Consider the following 23658-nt stretch of genomic DNA (forward strand, 5'->3'; position numbering starts at 1 on the left):
AATGGTGAAAAATTGAAAGCATTTCCTCTAAAGTCAGGAACAAGACAAGGGTGCCCACTTTCACCATTACTATTCAACATAGTTTTGGAAGTTTTGGCCACAGCAATCAGAGCAGAAAAAGAAATAAAAGGAATCCAAATTGGAAAAGAAGAAGTAAAACTCTCACTATTTGCAGATGACATGATCCTCTACATAGAAAACCCTAAAGACTCCACCAGAAAATTACTAGAACTAATCAATGACTATAGTAAAGTTGCAGGATATAAAATCAACACACAGAAATCCCTTGCATTCCTATACACTAATAATGAGAAAACAGAGAGAGAAATTAAGGAAACAATTCCATTCACCATTGCAACAGAAAGAATAAAATACTTAGGAATATATCTATCTAAAGAAACTAAAGACCTATATATAGAAAACTATAAAACACTGGTGAAAGAAATCAAAGAGGACACTAATAGATGGAGAAATATACCATGTTCATGGATTGGAAGAATCAATATAGTGAAAATGAGTATACTACCCAAAGCAATTTATAGATTCAATGCAATCCCTATCAAGCTACCAATGGTATTCTTCACAGAGCTAAAACAAATAATTTCACAATTTGTATGGAAATACAAAAAACCTCGAATAGCCAAAGCGATCTTGGGAAAGAAGAATGGAACTGGAGCAATCAACCTACCTGACTTCAGGCTCTACTACAAAGCCACAGTTATCAAGACAGTATGGTACTGGCACAAAGACAGAAATATAGATCAATGGAATAAAATAGAAAGCCCAGAGATAAATCCACGCACATATGGACACCTTATCTTTGACAAAGGAGGCAAGAATATACAATGGATTAAAGACAATCTCTTTAACAAGTGGTGCTGGGAAATCTGGTCAACCACTTGTAAAAGAATGAAACTAGAACACTTTCTAACACCATACACAAAAATAAACTCAAAATGGATTAAAGAGCTAAACGTAAGACCAGAAACTATGAAACTCCTAGAGGAGAACATAGGGAAAACACTCTCTGACATACATCACAGCAGGATCCTCTATGACCCACCTCCCAGAATATTGGAAACAAAAGCAAAAATAAACAAATGGGACCTAATTAACCTTAAAAGCTTCTGCACATCAAAGGAAACTATTAGCAAGGTGAAAAGACAGCCTTCAGAATGGGAGAAAATAATAGCAAATGAAGCAACTGACAAACAACTAATCTCAAAAATATACAAGCAACTCCTACAGCTCAACTCCAGAAAAATAAATGACCCAATCAAAAAATGGGCCAAAGAACTAAATAGACATTTCTCCAAAGAAGACATACAGATGGCTAACAAACACATGAAAAGATGCTCAACATCACTCATTATCAGAGAAATGCAAATCAAAACCACTATGAGGTACCATTTCACACCAGTCAGAATGGCTGCCATCCAAAAGTCTACATATAATAAATGCTGGAGAGGGTGTGGAGAAAAGGGAACCCTCTTACACTGTTGGTGGGAATGCAAACTAGTAGAGCCACTATGGAGAACAGTATGGAGATTCCTTAAAATAGAATAGAACTGCCTTATGATCCATCAATCCCACTGCTGGGCATACACATTGAGGAAACCAGAAGGGAAAGAGACACGTGTACCCCAATGTTCATCGCAGCACTGTTTATAATAGCCAGGATATGGAAGCAACCTAGATGTCCATCAGCAGATGAATGGATAAGAAAGCCATGGTACATATACACAATGGAGTATTACTCAGCCATTAAAAAGAATATATTTGAATCAGTTCTAATGAGGTGGATGAAACTGGAGCCTATTATACAGAGTGAAGTAAGCCAGAAAGAAAAACACCAATACAGTATACTAACGCATATATATGGTATTTAGGAAGATGGTAACAATAACCCTGTGTACGAGATAGCAAAAGAGACACTGATGTATAGAACAGTCTTATGGACTCTGTGGGAGAGGGAGAGGGTGGGAAGATTTGGGAGAATGGCATTGAAACATGTAAAATATCATGTATGAAACGATTTGCCAGTCCAGGTTCTATGCACGATACTGGATGCTTGGGGCTAGTGCACTGGGACGATCCAGAGGGATGTTATGGGGAGGGAGGAGGGAGGAGGGTTCAGGATGGGGAACACCTGTATACCTGTGGCGGATTCATTTTGATATTTGGCAAAACTAATACAATTATGTAAAGTTTAAAAATAAAATAAAATTAGAAAAAAAATACAATTAAAAAAATATTTAATACCAAAAGACTGATTTGGGAGAATGGCATTAAAACATGTATAATATCATATAAGAAATGAATTGCCAGTCCAGGTTTGATGCAGGATACAGGATGCTTGGGGCTGGTGCACTGGGATGACCCAGAGGGATGGTATGGGGAGAGAGGTGGGAGGAGGGTTCAGGAGTGGGAACACGTGTACACCCGTGGCAGATTCATGTTGATGTATGGCAAAACCAATACAATATTGTAAAGTAATTAGCCTCCAATTAAAAAAATAAAATATTGAAAAAAATATTTAATACCTATTAAGGGTTACTTTTCAAAAGCAAAAGATTAATCTCGGTCCTATGAAAAATTGGAAAGTCTAACTGTATTTTAGAAGTCTAAATACAGTTTCTGCAATCAATTTGCAAAACTAGGGCCAATACACAAAATAATTTGTATCAAAGTATACAAACCAACAGCAAATTAACAAGTCAAAATCCTTTGCATGCAAGGGTGAGTAAATTCACAGAAGTGGACCAAAAGAACATATAATACAAATAACAGAAAATTCTCTAGAAATGAACATATCCATTAAAAAACTTAGCACATCTCCAGGGTCTCTAACCTACATTCATTCTGCAGCATTAAAAGAACCTGATTGTCAATAAGTAACTATCACATTCCAATTATATAATTTACCTTTATAGATACTTTCTTCTTAAACTTCATAGCATTTTATTAGTATGATCTCATTTGTCTTTCAGTTAATAATGAAAAACTACTTAGTTGCCTCAACTTAATTGATATTCCTTAAGACCAGAGGAGTAAAGTGAACATTGCAAGGTAATTAAGGTAAATAATTCACTTAGTCACTTAGTAGAATTTGAACCCATAATTATAAATTCTAGTTTAGTGTTGTATTTTAAGACAAGAAAATGTATCTAGTTGATTTGGGTATTAGGGGAAAAGCTAAAATGAAAGCATATGGCATTATCTTGTTGCTTTCCATCACTATTATATACATATTTTAATTTACTCATGTACCCATTTCATCAGTGTTCTCCTAGCAGGTAAACAAAGTCAGTTAAACCAATAAACTCTCTTTAATTACCTGAAAGTGAAAAGTGAAAGTGAAAGTTCCTCATTCGAGTCCAACTCTTTGTGATCCCATGGACTATACAGTCCATGGAATTCTCCAGGCCAGAATACTGGAGTGGGTAGCCTTTCCCTTCTCCAGAGGATCTTCCCAACTCTGCACTACTATAAGTGTACATAATCATATACTGATGCTAACAAGTTAATTTCGTTACAAAAATTACCTCTTCTAAGGCATTCCATAGATCCTCCTCCTTATGCTCTTTAAAGGGATCCAGATTTTTCTTCATTGTTCCAATGAATAAAACTGGTTCCTAAATATCCAAAAACAGGAAATGTTATTACTGTAACATCTTTCATCTTGTTTGTATGCTTACAGAACAGAATTAAAGTGCCAAAAAATATCCCCCTCACAATTCACTATAATCATTAATAATAAGGCTGCAAATGCTTGTTTATAAAATAGCATCTCTAAATTAACCTCCCACTGTAGAAAGTATGCTCCAAAATATCTCTGGACCATTGGACACTAACAAAAGAAAATGTTGAAAAGTGTCACCTTAAGAAGAAGAGAAAGGAAGATTTGATTTTTCAAAACTGCCTTCCTGGTAATGTCTTGCTATTCAGTCAGTCATGTCTGAGTCTTTGTGACCCCACAGACTGCTTCCTACCAATTATCTGCTTTTCCCCCAAATGTGGATGTACTTATTGGAGGAACTTTACATCAAGAAAACTAGATAAACTCATTGTCAATCCTGGTGTGATACTGGGAAATACCAACAGCACAATTAGTTGCAGTTTGTGCCTCAAAGCAAACCCATTAAATTTCCACACATTGGCAATGAAGAATGAACTAGGATATTTTCTCCATCAGTAAAACAGCCTTCTGGGGTAGGGACTTTCTCTACAGGTGTGAATGGAATATCTGCACCCATAACAAAGAGAACACCAGCTCCTGGGGTCTGCGGTTCCTCTGTCCATGGAGAGATCTCCTCTGATTCTGCACCAGCTGGTCCCCACGTTCTCTCACCTGTGCATCAGGATGACCTGCCTCACAGAACCTCATTACTAACTGCAAGGCCAGGAGGACCTGAAACCACTGTGACTTGTATCATAATAACATTATTTTAAATAGCTCTTCCTATTCATCTGCTTTGGGAGGAACCACAAGATAATTACTGTGGAAATATATGCCTTTCTGGGTTTCATGAGAAAATCTTGTACATAAGCCCATGTAGGCCATTTGCATTTTCCTCTGGAAGGCTCTAGTAAGCCATGTCACAAGAATGTGGGCAGCAGAGAAGAGCCCAATAGGCTCATTTCAGTGAAGGGGGCAGGACAAGAGGAGGCATATGTGTGGGAACAAGAGGAGACCTGACTCTTCCACAGTGCCCGGAACTGCTCGGAATCACCAGCCTCAAAATCCTGCCTGGCCTTGGGGCTAGCTTTTCTTCCTCACTTCACAAAAGCCTGAGAAGAAAGATGAAGAAGACAGACATTTCTTTTCCCTAGTCATGAAGAAGAATAATACTCAGTGAGCCTCCCTCTCTCTCCCTATTGTCTTTGTTTCAAGTCTGGTGAGAGAGAAATAGATGCAGAATTATATCCCACCAAAAAAGATGTATCCCTGAGCAAAATCCAAAATTAAAAATACATTATAGAGGGAGCTTCATTTGCCCAAAGTTGATTAAGTGGCTGATATACCTCCAACGCACTGAAAATCACTGGTCACATGACATTTCAAAATGATTATTGAATAGCACTGAAAAATATGAGGCACAAATTTAAGGTCTCCCTTAAAACTCTCTAATTTAGAATCAAAGACTGAACAACCATGTAAGCAATGGTAAGAGTTCCTCGTCAAGGGAATAATCATAATTCTACTTTAGATGTTTATAAAAAACTGCCTCTTGTAACTATTACCTTTAAGAGCCTAACATGCAGGCGATTTCCCTTCCTTTTAGCTATTCCCATTAGGTTTACAAAATCATGTAGATGTGGCCAGGCAAAGGGTGGAAGGCTGGCCCCCAATATTCCATCCCCCTCCCCCAAGGGCAGGATTCTGCTTTGGGGTCCAAGATGAGAGATTCTTCAAGGACTGGTTTTTGAGGAGATGAAGGGCCCAAATGAGGTCAGGTTAAGGAATCAGCTTTGAATCCAGTTGGGAGACATGAGACGGGACTCTGTGTTCAGCAATGACAAGAACATTTCTTTCCTGGTCATGGCTTATAATGACCTGAACAGTTTTACCCTTCATGTTCCTCTCAGAGCAAATTTACATCTACTAAGAGGTCTAAGCTTTGAATTCTCCACCTGGTTTTTCAAGGTACACTCTGTACAGGCATTACCTGAGCTAATCTGTCAGTCTAAAAAGACATATTGGGCAATTATGTGTGTTTATTTAGCAGTATGAGATGGAATAACATAGTTTAGTAAAGCAAGAGTATTTCTCTTTGGTATGATATGCCAAATATATATTTTAAAATCAGTAAAATTTCAGTAAAAAGTTGAATGAAAATAATGATTCTTTAGGCAGCAATCATACAGGAAAAAAGAAGGTAAAGGTATCTAAATTGAAAGAGAAGAAGTAAAACTGTCACAGTATACAGATGACATGATACTATATATAGAAAACCCTGAAGACCATTACAAAAATTACTAAAACTGATAAATGAATTCCACAAAGTAGCAGGACACAAGATTAACATACAGATACTTGTACATTTCTTCACAGTAACAGTGAAATACCAGAAGGGAATGTAAATTTTAAAAAAATCCCTTTAAAAATAACATGAAAAAAAGTAATATACTTAGGAAGAAACCTGACCAAGGAGGTGACAGACTTATATGCTGAAGACTAGAAAATATTATAAAAGGAAACTGAAGATGATTCAAAGAAATGGAAATATAGCCAATATTCAAAGAATATGGAATGATTCAAAGTAATGGAAATGATTCAAAGAAATGGAAATACATCCAATATTAAATGCTCTTTAATTATAAGAATTAATATTGCTAAAATGACTATTATCCAAAGCAATCCACAGATTTAAGACAATTTTTAATCAAATTACCTATGACATTTTCCACAGAACTAGAACAAACACTCCTAAAATATATATGGAACCATAAAGACCCACAATTGCCAAAGTAATCCTGAGGAAAAAGAACAAAGTAGGAGGCACAACCTTCCAGACTTTCAGACGATATAGCTACATTTATCAAAATGGCATGATATTGGCATGAAAACAGACACTGTATAAATGGAACAGAAGAGAGATTCCAGAAATAAACCCACACACCTACCACCAACAGTCAATTAATCTTCAACAAAGGAGGCAAGACTATACAATGGGGAAAAGACAGTCTTCAGCAAGTGGTGTTGGGAAAGTTAGACAGCCACACGTAAACCAGTGTAGTTAGAACAAAAACCCTTAGACCATATGCAAAAATAAATTTGAAATGGCCTAAAGACTGAAACGAGATATGACACCATAAAACTCTTAAAAGAGAACACAGGCAAAATGTTCTCTGACATAAATCGTACCAATGTTTCCTTAGGCCAGTTTCCCAAGGCAATAGAAATAAAAGCAATAATAAATAAATAGGACTAATCGATGTGACAAGCTTTTGTACACCAAAGAAAACCATAAAACAAAAAGACAACCTGTAGAACGGGAGAAAATATTTGCAAATGATGAGACCAACTAGGCTTAATTTACAAAATATACAGACAGTTCATAAAACTCAACAACAAAAAATCAAACAACCCAATCATAACCGGGGCAGAAGACCTAAACAGACATTTTTCCAAAGAAGATATACAGATGACCAACAGACACATGAAAAGATGCTCAACCTTGCTAATTATTAGAGAAATGCAAAACAAATCTACAAAGAGGTGCCACCTCACAAGGGTCAGAATGGCCATCACTGAACAGTCTACAAATAATAAATGTGGAAGAGGGTATGGAGGAAAGGGAACCCTCCTACACTGTTGGTGGGAATGTATTAAGAAGTTGATGCAGCCATTATGAAAAACAGTATGGAAGTTTCAATCCCACTTCTGGTTATATATCTGGTATGTGTGTTAGTCACTCAGTCATGTCTGACTCTTTGCGATCCCATGGACTGTAGCCCACCAGGCTCCTCCATCGATGGAACTCTCCAGGCAAGAAAACTGGAGTGGGTTGCCATACCCTTCTCCAAAGACAAACTATTCCTCAAAAAGACATGGAAACAACCTAAAGTCCACTGACAGATGAATGCATATAGAAGAGGTGGTGCATATATACAATGGAATACTATTCAGCCATAGAAAAGAAGGAAATGCCATTTGCAGCAACATGGATGGACCTAGAGATTGTCATACTAAGTAAAATAAATCAGATAGAGAAAGAGAAATACCGCATAATATCACATATATGTGGAATATAAATATGACATATTTACATGTGCGTATAATCCAGTCTCCAAAATACTCAGTGAAATTTGTACTTGTTTAAGAAACAGAACAAAAGAAAATAGAATCAGAGCCCAGGAAGAGAAGGTCAATTCAATGCCCCACCATCACAGCAACCATATACTAGGTCTACATGAAGCATCCTACATATGCTGATCTATTTATATAGTCCTCAAAGCGGCTCGAGGAGTTGGTACTGTTAGCTGGCTTGCAAGGGAGAGAAAACTGAGGAGCACAGAGATGGAATTCTGTGCCCTGTGTTCTTTCTCACGATACTGTACTGCATCCCTGGTTAATAATTTATTAAGGGTTAAGTTCTGAGTTTCTCTACAGCATCAACACCCTGTAATTCTCAAAGCTCCACAGTTTCAAAGAAAGCCCTCAAAGACAATCACCTCTGAAAAAAGATAGCTTTATTTTCTACAGCAAAATTCCATCTGTAAGACACTTACAATTCATGTTTCCCTACAGGAGCCTCTCAAGTGTTAAACATTTATCATTTTGTTATTAGTATTATGTGGTTATCAGTGGGTAAAACTGTGGCATCTGAAGAAGTGTGAGTGCAGAAATCTGCCTGGGTAAGTTACTAAATCATAGGCTCACAGAACAGATGAAAAAACAAAAAAACAAACCCTGGTATCTGATGAAAATATCTGTTGAAAACACCTTTTATTTCTTTTTCTGCTCTGATTGCTGTGGATGCAGGTTGATGTATGGCAAAATCAATACAATATTGTAAAGTAAAAAAAAAAAAAATAATAATAATAAAAAAGATTCATCCATTAAAAAAAAAAAGAAAATACCTGCTGCTATGATCTATTGGGGGAAAAGGGATCAACCCTTTAATGCAATTTGAAAAAAAAAATTATCAACATAAAAGCAATTGAACTTAGGTGCTTTATAAAAAGAATACATGAAAATGTTCTGACATGCATACCTGAGGTACAACTGACATTTTCTTCCTTAAATCATGAAGTCCAATACTGGTTGTCAAATTTTTATCAATCGAAATTGTACCTTCGAAGTGTGAGAATCTGAAGAGTGCAGCAATGAGGGAACTTTTTCCAGCTCCTGTTTTTCCCACGATGCAAACCTGTAGAGAGATCCAGGAGGGATTAAGAATTAACAACATGCAGCCAACCTAGGAGAAACCCTGGATATTCATGATGAATTTTAAAAGTTCTATATAGAGTAGTCTATAAGTTTGTTAAGCATGGCCCTGTTGGCATTATGGGCCAGGTGATTCATTGTTTGGGGGGTCAGGGGACCTGTCCTGTGTATTATAGGTTGTTTAGCAGTAGCCATGGACTCTATCCACTTGACACCAGACACAACCTCCAAACTGTGACAACTAAAAATGGCAGATATTCACAAATGTCCCTGGTTGAGACCCCTGGTCCTCAAGAGTTAAAAAAAAAAAAAAAAACAGAATAAATCTACTGGCCTTGGAAAAGCCAGCAGTCTCCTAAGTGGTCCATAAGAAGTTCACCTTTAAATTAACTTTATTCCTACTCTCTAGGTTTTTTGACCTTGAGAACTACATGGATAATTTTAGAGATATCAACAAGTCAAGTCAGAAGTGTTATACACAAACAAGGACTTATTTTCTCAGGGATCTGTTATTCGAGAATTATTCCTTGACAGAGAAACTAAATCATTTCCTGATGGCAAATATATTAATTATATTCTATCTTGAAAGGAAACATCTTAAAATTATAAAATGCAGGTCTCAGTGTCTTAAAAGACATTGGTCTGTGATTAACAACATTTGCTCTTTATATGGGACCTTTCATTGGAACAGTTCAAAAGGCATTTTATAAACAACTTAATACAACTGTTTCTTGGAAAGATACATGCAAGTTTCAGTCTAGTTATTAAAACCCAAGTAGAGAGAAATTAAGTGCATTAAGAATAAGATTAAGGAATCAATATAATGCAGGTAAAATGCTGGTTAGGAATAAAATTATACTGTAAAAACTGGCTTACAGATGTGTGCATATAAACATGTACTATATAGAAACTGGCTTTTTTTTTTTTTTTTTTTTAACCAATGAGCTTGCCCAGCTCCCTTGTGGAAGTTTCCAAGAGATGATTTCATTTCTCTTTCGGAATTTGAAATTGATGAGGGGTGTTAGACATGCTTTCAATGATTTGTAAATTCATTCAGTAATTTTTTTACATCCATGGCTTTATACAAAGAGAACTAAATCTTTCTGAACATTGTAATCAGAACACTGGGAGCTTTTCACATTTGCTCATTTAAATGTCTCAAATGTCTGCAAATTCAATCATAGCATTTCAAAAAAGAATTTTTCTCTATAGAGATTAAATGTAAGAATAGTGAGTTTAGATATTTTTATTATTTTGTAGCCATTTTGTACTTTATGCTATACCCCAATTTATATAACACAGGCCATTTTCTGCTTATAGGCAGGGCCTAGCGTGTATATATATGATTCATGTTCTGTGTACCCACAGACCTTGACCATACTGTGGATTTAGTTCCAGACAACCATAATAATGTGAACATTGCAAAATACAGTAATTCATATTAATTTTTGTTCCTCTTTACATACAAAAGTTATGTTTATTCTATACTGTAGATGACTAATTGGATAATAGAATTGTGTCTGAAAAATAATATACATACCTTAATTTTCAAATACTTAAGTGCTAACCATCATCTGAGCCTTTACTGGGTTGTAACATTAAAGAACACTGACCACTGATCACCATGACAAATATGATAGTAAAGAAAATGTTTGAAATATTGCAAGAATCACCAAAATATGACACAGAGACAGGGAGTGAACTAAGGTTGTAAGAAAAATGACGCAGATGGACTTGCTGGATTCAGGGTTGGCAGAAACATTCAATTCATTAAAAATACACTATCTGTAAAGCGCAATCAAACCAGGTATGTCTGTATTTCTGGGTGCCAAGCTTGGTGCCAAGCCTTGAGGATTCTACTCCTCATGACTCAATCCCTCATTTTAAGGCCTACATTCAGTACCTGAATGCCAGTCTGTATCACCTATTAAAACACAAATTAAAGCAAACACTTTCCTTAATCATAATCAGTGCAAATGAATTTGAAAAGTAAATAAATTCTAACTATACTCTGATAAAAACCATTCTTAAGATGTTGATGTTTTTACTTTCTATACTTGTATGTGGCTGTGTTCATATATTTAAACAGAATGGGATTAACATGAACATACTGTTGTAATCTCTTTTCATTTAGTATTTCATAAAAGTATTTTAATGGCTACATAATATTACAGTGTGTATGATCATTTAACAAACCCCTGATTTCCAGGTAGTTAGATGGTCTCCAATATTTTACTATTATAAATAACTATTTAATATTCTTGAGGCTAAATCTTTGCAAACAACCTCCATAATTTCCTTCAGAGAAATTCTTAGATATGTAATTGACAAGAAACAGGTATGAACATTTTCAGAGGAAGCTGTTATGGAGTGGCAACCTACTTTCTAGAAATAAGATTTTTTTTTTTAGCTATGCCATGTGCCTTGGGGGATCTTAGTTCCCAATATGGAGATCAAACTCTGGGCTCCCAGCAGTGGAGGGGCCAGGTCTTAACCACTGGACCTCCAAGGAATTCCACATGCCATTTTCTACTCCCACTTGTTTCTCTGCACATTCACAAACCTGGGTGTTACAGCTTTGTTTTAATCAACATGAGTCTGATTCCAAAAAGTGGAGTCCCTTTCCCAGAACGTCTTACTGGAGACACAACAGCTATAGGCTCCCCGCCTCCCACATCTGCTGACTCTAGTCCACTTCTCAGGTTAAACTCCCAAAAGCCAGCTCCATCCCCATCACTCCACCCCAGGATGTCTCTTCTATGAAACTTCTCCCACTGACCTCTCCATCCTTCATCTCTACAAGTCGGCTTCCTTGGGGTCCTAGGTAGTTGTGAGGGTTGGACATGTAACTATTGCACACCTGGTGGTTCACTGCACGGAGGAGTGAACTGCCAGGTGCCTAGTTCTTCATTCATTGGGTCAGGGCACTACACCTTTGTTATGCGGGTCCCACTACCCGGAATGCCTTCCACATGCATTTCCATCTGATGAAATCCTAACCACACATCACTAAGTCTGTCTCACATGCCTAATTTCCCAGGAATTCTCTCTCTATCCTCTCCTGTCAACTTCTCCCCACCCTAACAAATGCTATATCATCTTTTCCCAAACTTCTATAAAAATCGTGATCACTTCTATCTTACAAAGCTAACTTAGTACTTTTCTTGTTTCATCAAGTGGACTAGATGTGTTGACAGCAGGATCTGTATTGGATTTGCCTTTGTGTTATTTATATTGTCTGTGGTATCCTGTGCAAAAGAGGCTTCCATGGGAGGGTGAGATTTTTAACTCAGACTGGAGAAATTTATGGAAAATTGATTGTCATATTGCTTACGTACATAAATAGACAAAGAGACAGGCATGGGAGATTAATCTTACAGCTATAAATACAGTTGCAAATGGCCAATTCCTCAGTTTCAACTGGATAAACAAAATTTTATACAGTGTAAGTGGTTAAGGTAATTTTACATTCTATGAAAATGACAACTATCTTTGCTCAAGCACTGGCTTGTGTGCTGGTCTTCATGCCAGGTGTTATGTGTCTTATCTTGTTTAAGTTGTTCAACAACCCTAAAGGTTAGGTCCTATCACTTGCATTTTGCAACAGAAAAGATTGAGGCTTATAAGAGAAATTAGTCTCCCTGAAATAAGAGAGCCCATAAGTCACAGCATGGGACTCAAATCCATGTTTGTCAGGCTCTTTTCCATCTACTGGTGGCCTCCTTATCACTGGGATGGCTTGACCCCTTAGTATGTCCCTCTGTCTAAGTAGAACAGAGAAAGTGGAAAGAGGTGTAGCTGCAGTTCAAACAACTAGCTTCACATATAGGTCCTATGGATAGACAACTTAGGCATGGCATCAATATTGGTGAGTATAACGTGGTGGGTGGGACAAGGGGGCTGACGTCACTGAGCAAAGAGGGTGCTTGAGGTCAGGTGAGCTGGCTGTCAGCAGGAAGAAATGGCACCCATAGCTGGGCTGGGAAGAGAAACCTGCAGCTAAGTGGGGTACATGGTTCCCCAGGAAATAGGCCAAACAGACCTCGTACCCTGCTTGGAGCAGCAAGACTCATTTTTGATCTGATCCCATCTGGTAGTGAAAGGATCTCACACTGTCTTTGTCTCCGGGTTCAGGCAGGGCTGAGCTTGTGGGAAATCCTTCCAGTCCCTGCAGAAGGCTGGTGTGGGGAAGGTGGGAGAAGGATGAAAACTGCCTGTGATGAAGACAGACTCCACGGAAAGATGCAAGGAAATGCAGTGGAATCACAGCGTATTAAATTATGATGCAAAGGCATGCTTTGCGGAATATAAAAGTGAATAAATCTGTAGGATAAGTGACAGAGAACCTTCTAGAGCCTCATGCTCAGTTACCAGAGAGGTTTATGTGATTCATGAGCTCAGTTTCAAAATGTCAAAGGAAATATCTTGGAAATCACAGGTTATCAGTCATCAAAAACTGCCTATGGGAGAGAAAGGACTTTACTGGAAGGTCTTGTTCAAATGCGATGCTGAGTCAAGAGGTCTGGGTGAACCTAAGACTCTGCATTTCTAAGAAGCTCCAGGAGATAGAGGTGCTGCTGGCCCTGGCACCACAGTCTGAGTCACAGGGAATTAGGAAGCAGGCAGGGTAAGGGGGACAGTCTGGGACTGAGGAGAGGGGTTTCTGAGAAAATATCATGTAAAAAAGGAGCAAAGTTAGGAAACATATTTTTGCACATTATAGCAAGGTCTAGTAAGCATCTCTAAAAAATGGATTATCCAAGCAATAGCTCTGAGCAAGAAAAAAAAAAATCAATCTACCTCCAGTGATGGAAAATGCTCTAAAATGGCCCAGGACTCTCTAAAATGATCAAATCAATTACAAAATCATCTACATGAGAAATGCAGCCCATGTTCAGAATATACCCAGGAATTCTAGGGTGATATTTACCTCGTTTGGGGGCTTTATTTTTACTTGCTATTTCTTTCACGAATTAGAAACCAGCATAGTACCTTCTACACTTTCTTATTGACTCTATCGTCCAGGAATCAGGACAACAGGGGAAACAATGGAAAAAGAACAGACCCCCACTTCTGCTGGGCGGGCTCACTCCCATATCCCTTCCAGCAGCCTCTCCCAATCAAATCTAACACCAAAGGGGTGACCCGGAGTGATGGGTTTGGGACAGGTGAGCAGGAGAGGGAACATGGGATGTGCACAGGTGGAGTGCAATGGTTTCATGAACACACTGCTGCTGCTGCTAAGTCCCTTCAGTCGTGTCCGACTCTGTGCGACCCCAGAGACGGCGGCCTACCATGCACCTCTGTCCCTAGGATTCTCCAGGCAAGAACACTGGAGTGGGTTGCCATTTCCTTCTCCAATGCATGGGAGTGAAATGTGAAAGTGAAGTCGCTCAGTCCTGTCCAACTTTTCATGACCGCATGGACTGCAGCCCACCAGGCTCCTCTGTCCATGGGATTCTCCAAGCAAGAGTACTGGAGTGGGGTGCCATTGCCTTCTCCACTGACTGGGTATAATCTCCAAACTCAGAAATGAAGCTACTGGTGATGGTCTGAGTAGACCAAGACACCATGAAAAGTCAAGCTACCACAGTTACTAGCTCAGTCTCCAAATCTAATTTTCCCTCAAGCATTTCAGAATCTCAGGTTAACTCTAAGACTTTGGGGGTTTAAAATGGAAGAATAAAAGTATGTTTGTCTCTAAGATGTACTATAGAGTCATACAATAATAACTAATATTTTTGGCACCTGGGGAAATTTAAGATGGGTGTGAATGAACAGAATTACATTTGTAACGGGAAATCTGACAGACACATTGCTGAACATGAGCTCCAGTGAATGTTTTCCCAGCACAGGAGTCCTCACCTTCTCCCTGGCCTTCAGTGAAACTGGTAATAATAAGGAGAGAGCTTTTGCCATATGATTTACTGAAACTGATCATTTAGGCATCAAGGTGAATATTTTTTTTCTATCGCAAGTGTTGTTTAGTCACTAAGTCATGGCTGATTCTTTTGCAACTCCATGGACTGTAGCCTACCAGGCTCCTCTGTTTATGTGATTCTCCAGGCAAGAATACTGGAATGAGTTGCCATTTCCTTCTCCAGGGCATCTTCCCAACCCAGGGACTGAACCCATATCTCCTGCTTGGCAGGTGTATTCTTTACCACTGAACCACCACTGAAGCCCATGTCACAAGGGTATCACTCATTAAATTATAGCTATACTCTACTAGATGCGTCTATGGTGGAAAGAGTTTTAAAGAACAGTTCTTAAAGTATTTAAAACACAAGGTAATCAGTTTATGGAGTTGTCTTGTGTGTGTTTTGGTTATTGGTTGCTCACACCTGTGTTACTCACTCACTCTCCCAGCCAGCAGTCCCTCAGCACCCCCTCGGTGCCCTGCAGAATGCCACTTTCAGGAGATGCTCTCTGATCTTAAGAAGCCTCAGGGTTCTGTGTGACACAGATCCAAAATTACAAAGCATGCCACGGGTGCTTTTATTGTTATAACATTTATCAATTCAACCATTGTTAAGTGGACAGTTTAATGTTAAGTACATTCACATTGTTGTACAACCAACTTCCAGATTATTTTTGCCTTGTAAAGCTATACCCATTAAAAAACATTTTCCCATTCTCCAGCAATCATCTTTCTACTTCCTGTCTTTATAATTTTTTTTTTTTTACTCTAAGAACCTCATATAAGTGGAATCATACAGTATTTATTTTTTTTGTGTCTGGTTTATTTCACATATCATGATGTCCTCAGGGTTCATCCATGGGTCAGAATTTTCTTCCTGTTTTAAAACTGAATAATATTGCATTTTAAGGATATAATACATTTTGTTTCTTCACTCACTTTGAAAACAGGGGCACTTGGGTTGCTTCCTACTTTGGCAGCTATGAACACAAGTGTACCACACACACTGTCTTAAAGAATATATAAGATCCTGTGGAAGCATAGAGGGGCATTAGAGTTGATTGTGAAAATGATACATCCACCATCTAGAGATGGAAAAGTGTCCCTGGGGTCTAGGGCAACATTCACACTGGAAGCTGGGAGGACAAGGTGCTCTGAGAGAATGTACACAAGACAGAGGCTGAGATGGTTAGATGGCATAAAGGACTCAATGGACATGAGCTTGAGCAAACTCAGAGAGATAGTGGAGGACAGGGAAGCTTGGCCTGCTGCAGTCCCTGGGGTCACAGAAAGTCGGACACAACTTGGTGACTGAACAACAACAACAACACAAGATCCAAGTGTAGGGGGTGTGTGTATGGACTCGAGGCTGGAGAGGTAGGTGGGGAAAGAGATTCCCACTGCCTTGTCTGTTATGGTTTATTCTTTTCTTAAGGAGTCAACCCTAGTCCCAGCTGAGGGTCCCAAGCTGAGTGTGAAAGGAACATCACCAGCAGACATGGACACTGGCAAGACCACAAACCCTTCTGCCATCTCCCAAGTGGATCTTCCCCTGCTCCTTTCATTTTGTTTTCATCCACTTTAAGCAGGTCTCTGGACCCTGCATCCAGCTGGGGGCTCTGGTTCCTCACCCTTGACGGACTCACGATTCTGGACTCTTCTCTGATGGCCCCAAGCTGGCCAAACAGTCCCTATTTGGAGTGTACCTAGGGGTGAACTATGGTTCCAGCATCATCTTACCCAGGCCAGTAAGGATCAGATCTGTGCTAAAGAAAAGAGAAGTCTGTGGGTGACAGCAGGGGTATGACAGCTCAGTGAGGGTGAGTGGAGGAAAGTCTCTGGGAAGGGCCAAGGGACAGAGGAGGAGGCTGCAACTGAAAGGTGTCATGGGAGGAAGAGAAGATTCCAGAGGCATAAAGAAGAAAAGATGGACAGGAAGGAGATATTGGAGAGTTATGGACAGGGCAAAAGGGTTGACTTCAGAGACTCCACATGAATAATCAGGTGAAACATATAGTATCCTGGGTCAGGTTAAGTTCCAGCTCCAGGATCCAGGGCCCACCAACCACCATGAGGGAGCTCACAACACAAAGAAGTGCTGGGATCCTCACTACATGGTTAGTTTCTAAGAAAGTTTCACCCACGATGCCACTGATCTAATCTGCATCCAAGAGGAACAAAGAGTTCCCTGACACATGGACAAGGAAGTAAACAGCAGATGTGGTGCTAAATTTAGATTTTAAAGAGGTAAATGGCATAAACAAACCTTTTCTTTTGGTTCAGTGCTTACTGTCAAGTCCTTCAATACCAGAGGCCCGTCTGGGCTGTACTTGAAATTCACATTGTTAAAGGCAATCATTCCGTTGTCAGGCCAGTATGCTGGTGGACGAAAGTCAAGTTCCCAGGGTTCTTCTTCCTTAAGCTCTGTATATTCAATCACCCTTTCTGCTGACATCATCTGAAAGATACATGACATCACATGGGTTAGGAACAGAGGGTCTGGTTTATGAATGTTCAGAGACTGTAAATGAGACATTTTGCTTTTTCATCTTGATATCTGCTTTTTTATGGTTAAGAATATCCCAGGTCTTATTATCCCCAAAGCACAGAAGTAGGAATCTAAGGAGGACTTTGATGATATGCCATTTTCTTGTAACACTTTCACTTATAGCTACTTCCTTCAACATGGTATTAAAACTAAAAACTTTAGAAATATGGTAAGATTTTATTGATCCACCTTTCACATCTGAATAAGCAAACAAGAGTTTTCTCAAAGAAAAGAATAATTATGAACACTAATCAGTAATGTATGGCTACAGAAGGGCCCTGTGTCATTGATGAGCAGAAATGGACAGTCATCAAGCCTCATTTTAATTATTAATCACTTTCTACTCTATAAGAAGAGAGAAGTGGAAAGATTTCATTTTTATTGCTTTTCTCCCTTTAGAAGAAGATGTAAATATTCAAAAGAGGAAAATTTTACATATTGATTAAGACTTACTAAACAACCACAATTCAACAAATTTGATAGCACATTTCGAGATGTAGCTTATCCTACAAGAAGGGACAACCACTAATTCAGGTGGTCAACAAGCATAAATGGTGAAATGGGAGATGGCTAGGAGATATGTTAATTAAACAACCAACCTCCAAATGTTAAATTTTACTTTTACCAAGAAAGAGAAATTACCCATTAAGGAACAAAAATAAACCCCTAAGAAATTAACATATCCTCTTCAGGATTTTAGAACTTCCTTCCTACAGTGACATTTATTATCTTTGAAGACATCTTGTGATGAATATAAAACCTGCTGACATGATACACATAAGACTGAAGAAAAGATATATGTATTTTATTTAACATTAATTTGAACAGATGGAGGAAGGATCTCAAAAACCCTTGTTACTACAATGTAAAAATAACAGCTTTACTACTTTATGCAAGAATTGCTTTTATGCCATTTAATGGCAAGGAGACTAGAAGAGGCTAAGAACATTATGATAAACATCACCATGTTCTCCACTTCGGTGCTTTGCCTGACACACCACTGGAACATCCTCATGAGTGTGAGGGTGAGAGACAGGACCAGGCCAATCTGCCCAGGAGTCCAAGCTAAACGAGGAAGAAGGGGAATAAAGTCAGTCCCATTCTTTTTAAAATTTTATTTTGTCAAAGTATAGTTGATTATCTTTGCTGTACAGTAAAGTGATTCAGTTATATACACATTTTTCATATTTTTCGATTGCAGTTTATCACAGGATATTGAATATAGTCCCTTGTGCTATACAATTAGACCTTGTTGTATATCCATATTATATGTAATAGTTGACATCTGCTAATCCCAAGCTCCCAATCCATCCCTCCCCCATAGCAACCATAAGTCTGTCCTCTATGTCTGTGAGTCTGTTTCTGTTTCACAGGTAAGTTCTTTTGAGTCTTATTTTAGATTCCTCATATAATGATGGGCTTCCCTGGTGCCTCAGTGGTAAAGAATTCTCCTGCCAATGCAAGAGACTTGAGTTCTATTTCTGGGCTGGGAAGATCCCCTGGAGAAGGAAATGGCAACCCGCTCCAGTATTCTTGCCTGGGAAATCCCATGGACAGATGAGCCTGATGGGCTACAGTCCATGGATCACAAAAGAGTTGAACATGACTGAGTGACTAAACAACATCAACCACATACAAGTGATATCATGTGGTATTTCTATTTTACTTCACTTAGTATGACAATCTCTAGATCCATCCATGTTACTGCAAATTGCATTACTTCATTCTTGTTTACATCCATTGTATATATGTATCACATCTTCTTCATCCATTCATCTATTGATGGACATTTACATGGCTTCCATATCTTGGTTATTGTGAATACGGCTCCTATGATGCAGCAGGGTGCATACATCTTTTTGAGTAATAGTTTTGTCCAGATATATACCCAGGAGTGGGACTGCTGGATCATATGGCAACTCTATTAGTTTTTTGAGGAACCTCCACACTGTTTTCCTTAGTGGCTGTACCAATTTACATTCCCATAGACAGTGTTGGAAGGCTTCCTTTTCCCCACACCCTTTCCATCATTTGTTATCTGTAAGACTTCTTAACGATGGCCATTCTGACTGGTATGGCATGGGGTCTCATTATAGTTTTAATTTGCATTTCTCTAATAATTAGCAATATTGATCATATTTGCTTGTGTCTGTTGGCCATCAGTATGTTCTTTAGAAAAATGTCTATTTAGGTCTTGGAGAAGGAAATGGCAACCTACTCCAGTGTTCTTGCCTGGAGAATCCCAGGGATGGGGGAGCCTGGTGGCTGCCGTCTATGGGGTCACACAGAGTCGGACACGACTGAAGTGACTTAGCAGCAGCAGCAGCAGCACATTTTTCAACTGGGCTTTTGTTGTTATTGAGTTGTATAAGGCGTTTGCCTATTTTGGAAGTTAAGCCCTTGTCAGTCACATCATTTGCATATATTTCCTCCCACTCTGTAGGTTGTCTTTTCGTTTTGTTTATGGTTTCCTTTTTGATGCAGGAGCTTGTAAGTTTGATGAGGTTCCATTTATTTTTATTTCTATTGCCTTGGGAGACTGACTTAAGAAAACATTGGTATGACTTAGGTCATGGAATGTTTCGCCTATGTTCTCTTCTAGGAGTTTTATAGTGTCATATCTTATGTTTAAGTCTTTAAGGCATTTTGAGTTTACTTTTGTGTATGGTGTGAGGGTGTGTTCTAGCTTTATTGATTTACATGCAGCTGGCCAACTTTCCCAACACAGCTTGCAGAAAAGAGAAAGTCAGTCTTGTTCTTAACTCTAACCTTCTGTCACTATACCAGAAAAAGTCCTTTATAATATTTAAATCACCTGCCTATAGTGATTGGAGAAGGCAACGGCACCCCACTCCAGTACTCTTGCCTGGAGAATCCCATGGACGGAGGAGCCTGGTAGGCTGCAGTCCATGAGGTCACACAGAGTCAGACACGACTGAAGAGACTTAGCAGCAGCAGCAGCATATAGTGATATTATTACTTATACTTTTACTATCTATTGATTGAGACCATGATACAATGGAAACAAACAAACCAGAAACCCCACTATGAATCCAGAAAGACTATTAAATGAGTTTATTAATCCCAACAGGATTGAGGTACACTTGACAGCATTATACAAGTGAGAAATAATATCATCATTCAAACTTTGGTCATTATGGTTTCAAGAACCATCATCTAATTTCACTTTCTACATCCAATGCAGCTATAGGCAGAAACCACAGAAAACAAGGCAATGGATTCAAAGAGTCAGTGCTTAAAAATATAAAATACTACTCTCATTGTTCTATTATTAAAGACTGTGATTAAGTGTTGTTGTTTAGCTGCTAAGTCGTGTCCAACTCTTTGTGACCCCATGGACTGTAGTCTGCCAGGCTCCTCTGTTCATGGAATTTCCCAGGCAAGAATACCGGAATGGGTTCCCATTTCCTTCTCCAGGGGATCTTCCCAACCCAAAGATCAAACCTATGTCTCGCACTGACAGGCAGATTCTTTACCACTGAGCCACCTGGCAATCCCCAAATTTTTATTTATTTTCGCTCTTCCAGGTCTAAGTTGCAGCATGTGGAATCAGTGTTGTTAATATGGAATAATTACAGATGGTGAATTTATGCCACATGTCAACACCTGTACATCTGGTATCCAAACAGTGGTGAAGACATTGTTCTTTCATATAAAGAATCTTTATCACCCCAGTGCACCAGGCACCTGCAACCAAGAGATCAGAGAAGCCTTAAAGCTAAAACCTAAAGCCCAAGGGTGGACAAAATGCTTAATTGTAAACTTGGCTCTCTCCTCCCAACTACATAAGTCTGCTTGCTACAGCTATGTAGAACTTAACTCATTCAAAGAAAAAGAATAAAGGCCTCATCAAGACTCAAATGACTCCTCTATATGGGCCAAACTGTGGAATCACACACTGCAAATGCTTTACTACAATTCATTAGAACCAATGGTTTATGATGTTAAATAAAGTGGCAAGAGTTCAATTTAATAACTGTTAATACACCTAGAAATTATAATCATACCACAAATAGTTATTCACATCTGTACTTACATTCTTTCAGAATCAGGGCCCCAAAGGCAACACCGATGACCAAGATGGCACAGACAACATCCAGACACATGGCAAAACATTGGGACATGGTCAAAAGCATGAGCCAGCTCTCTGGATTTATGAACCATAATAAGCATAATAAATAAGTGGGAGAAAAAAAAACATGTTAGCTGCTTTGAATGAGTCAGTAAAGCTACATAAGATTTTTACACAACGTAGTAGATCAGCCAAGTGACACACCCACATAACTAGGTCTTGACATCAGACCATATATAGGACACGTACACAGGAATCAATCCAGGTGCTTTATGGGAAGCACCCACTGAAAATGTCAACCCACAGGTTAGAAACAGAAATGTGATCCTAATAAAGAAGATGGAGAAATGGTCTCATTGGTGCATTTCTTGCTGCGCTGGGTGTCAGAGTGAGGCTCATCCTCTCACAAAGTCAGCCGTTCCCAGCTCCCTGATAGAATGTGCAGCTCATACACTGCTTCCAGCACTGTCTGCACTTACTATACATGTTTACTCTGAGGAGCTGGTATCTAAAGGGCCATGAGTTAACAGGATTTTCAATGTGGCTTTCAAAGTTCCATTTTATCTTCAAAATACAATAAAGGTTGGAAAGATGGGTCTGAGTTTTACAGGCTTAGAGCACATTCTGAAATTTCTGCCCAGGAAAAAAAAATCACTGATACAAAGTATAATACATATCAACTGGGTGGGAAATCAGGAAATTATTTTCCTCAATTACATCTGCTGCCCTGAATGTTCTGAAAAGAGAGTCAGCAAACTACAGCAGGGGTAGGGGGCAGGGGAGGGTGGGGAGTGGCAAGAATAGTCCACCACTTGCTTTTATAAATAAAGTTTTATTGGAGCACCATCATGGCCATTTGCTGATGTATTATGTTTGCCTACTTTGGTGCTACAATAGCAAAGTTGAGCAGCTGGAACAGAGACAGTATGGCACACAAAGCCTACCATGTTTACTATTTGGCTCTCTGAAAAAACTGTTTGTTGACTCCTGCCCTAAAGGGACAAAGCCATAGGGCATACTGACAGTTGGACAATATAAGCCAGTTAGGAGAGAAGTGGGGTGTGACAGGGGGAGAGGGGAACACAGAGGGGATGCTGAGAGGAGGGTGGGAGAGGCAGGTGTGCAGGGAGGGAACCTGAGGCTGACACAGACAGAGCCGCTGGCCAGCAAGGCCACCTGAGAGGGGGGTCAGGACTCTGAAGGGAGCATATCCCATCCTTTGAAATCATTTCCAGAAACTTACAGACCTGAGTGCAAGTCTTGGCACGTCTCAAACAGTTTCTGAAACTTTTGTTTGGCTTTGTATGCCTGGATGGTCCGGAGTCCCTGGAGAGAAGATGCTAAGTGGGAAAATACTGGGCTTTGTTCTGTGGAAGCAGAGACAAACAACATAGATAGTCAGGGAGGCTGGATGTGAGGAAACCCACTACCTCCCATGTTCTTTGGTTGCGTGTCCTGCCAAAGGGCACATCTGGCGCTTCCTGGAGGGCTGCCTGGGGGAGGAGGGATGATGCCCTTTCTGGAGTGGATCCTCCACGTGACCCTCAAGCTCCTGCTCACACCAACCTTCACTTTAACAACCTGGAAATGAAAAATTCTCTTTGAACCTATCTTTGACTAAATTAAAATTGTAGCTAGTTTTAAATAATGAACTCAGATTTTTCCACTTAGTAGATACAGACAACCATGGGAAACAGTATATTTCTCTTCTTGGCTTTGTTTCTATAAAATGAAGTTTGCATTAATTTGCAATCACTATCCATAGTCAAGGTTTCTGATACAAACATCTTTCCTTACTTTTTTATAATCATCCACATTCCTTTTTTAAAAATCTTCTCTCCTTATGATTTTATGTTAATAATGATTAACTATATCTGTGCATTAACAATGAGATAAGCACTAGATAATTTCATCCTATGTGGTTACCTGTGGAATAGAATGAGTGAGTGAAAGTCACTCAGTTGTGTCTGACTCTTTGCGACCCCATGGACTATACAATCCATAGAATTCTCTAGGCCAGAATACTAGAATGGGTAGCCTTTCCCTTCTCGTGGGGATCTTCCTAACCCAGGGATCAAACCTAGGTATGATTAACTATAAATCATGCTCCCTATTATTCTAAAACTAGGAATTTGAATGTAGTAATAGACTAAATGGGTATTGAATAGATCCCCTTTCTTTGTTCTCCCAAGGTGGTTATTTTC

The 23658-nt window shown here is 39.1% G+C and overlaps 1 protein-coding gene across 1 annotated transcript in view; it reads right to left on the reverse strand.

Moving 5' to 3' along the window:
- Positions 1 to 23658, reverse strand: part of LOC147361921 (ATP-binding cassette sub-family C member 4-like) — a 135914-nt gene that overhangs the window by 15492 nt on the left and 96764 nt on the right. Inside the window, exons 22-27 of the mRNA XM_086330244.1 lie at positions 22702 to 22821; positions 21419 to 21529; positions 18326 to 18426; positions 17080 to 17271; positions 8721 to 8876; positions 3546 to 3635 (exon numbers count right to left, since the gene is read on the reverse strand). Of these exons, the coding sequence (XP_086186370.1) occupies positions 3546 to 3635; positions 8721 to 8876; positions 17080 to 17271; positions 18326 to 18426; positions 21419 to 21529; positions 22702 to 22821 (770 nt within the window). The remainder of the gene's footprint in view (positions 1 to 3545; positions 3636 to 8720; positions 8877 to 17079; positions 17272 to 18325; positions 18427 to 21418; positions 21530 to 22701; positions 22822 to 23658) is intronic.

The sequence above is a fragment of the Bos grunniens genome, chromosome 12 (assembly GCF_055505025.1).
Source record: "Bos grunniens cultivar Pamir isolate PY7600 chromosome 12, Bosgru_T2T1.0, whole genome shotgun sequence".
Classification (NCBI taxonomy): Eukaryota; Metazoa; Chordata; class Mammalia; order Artiodactyla; family Bovidae; genus Bos; species Bos grunniens.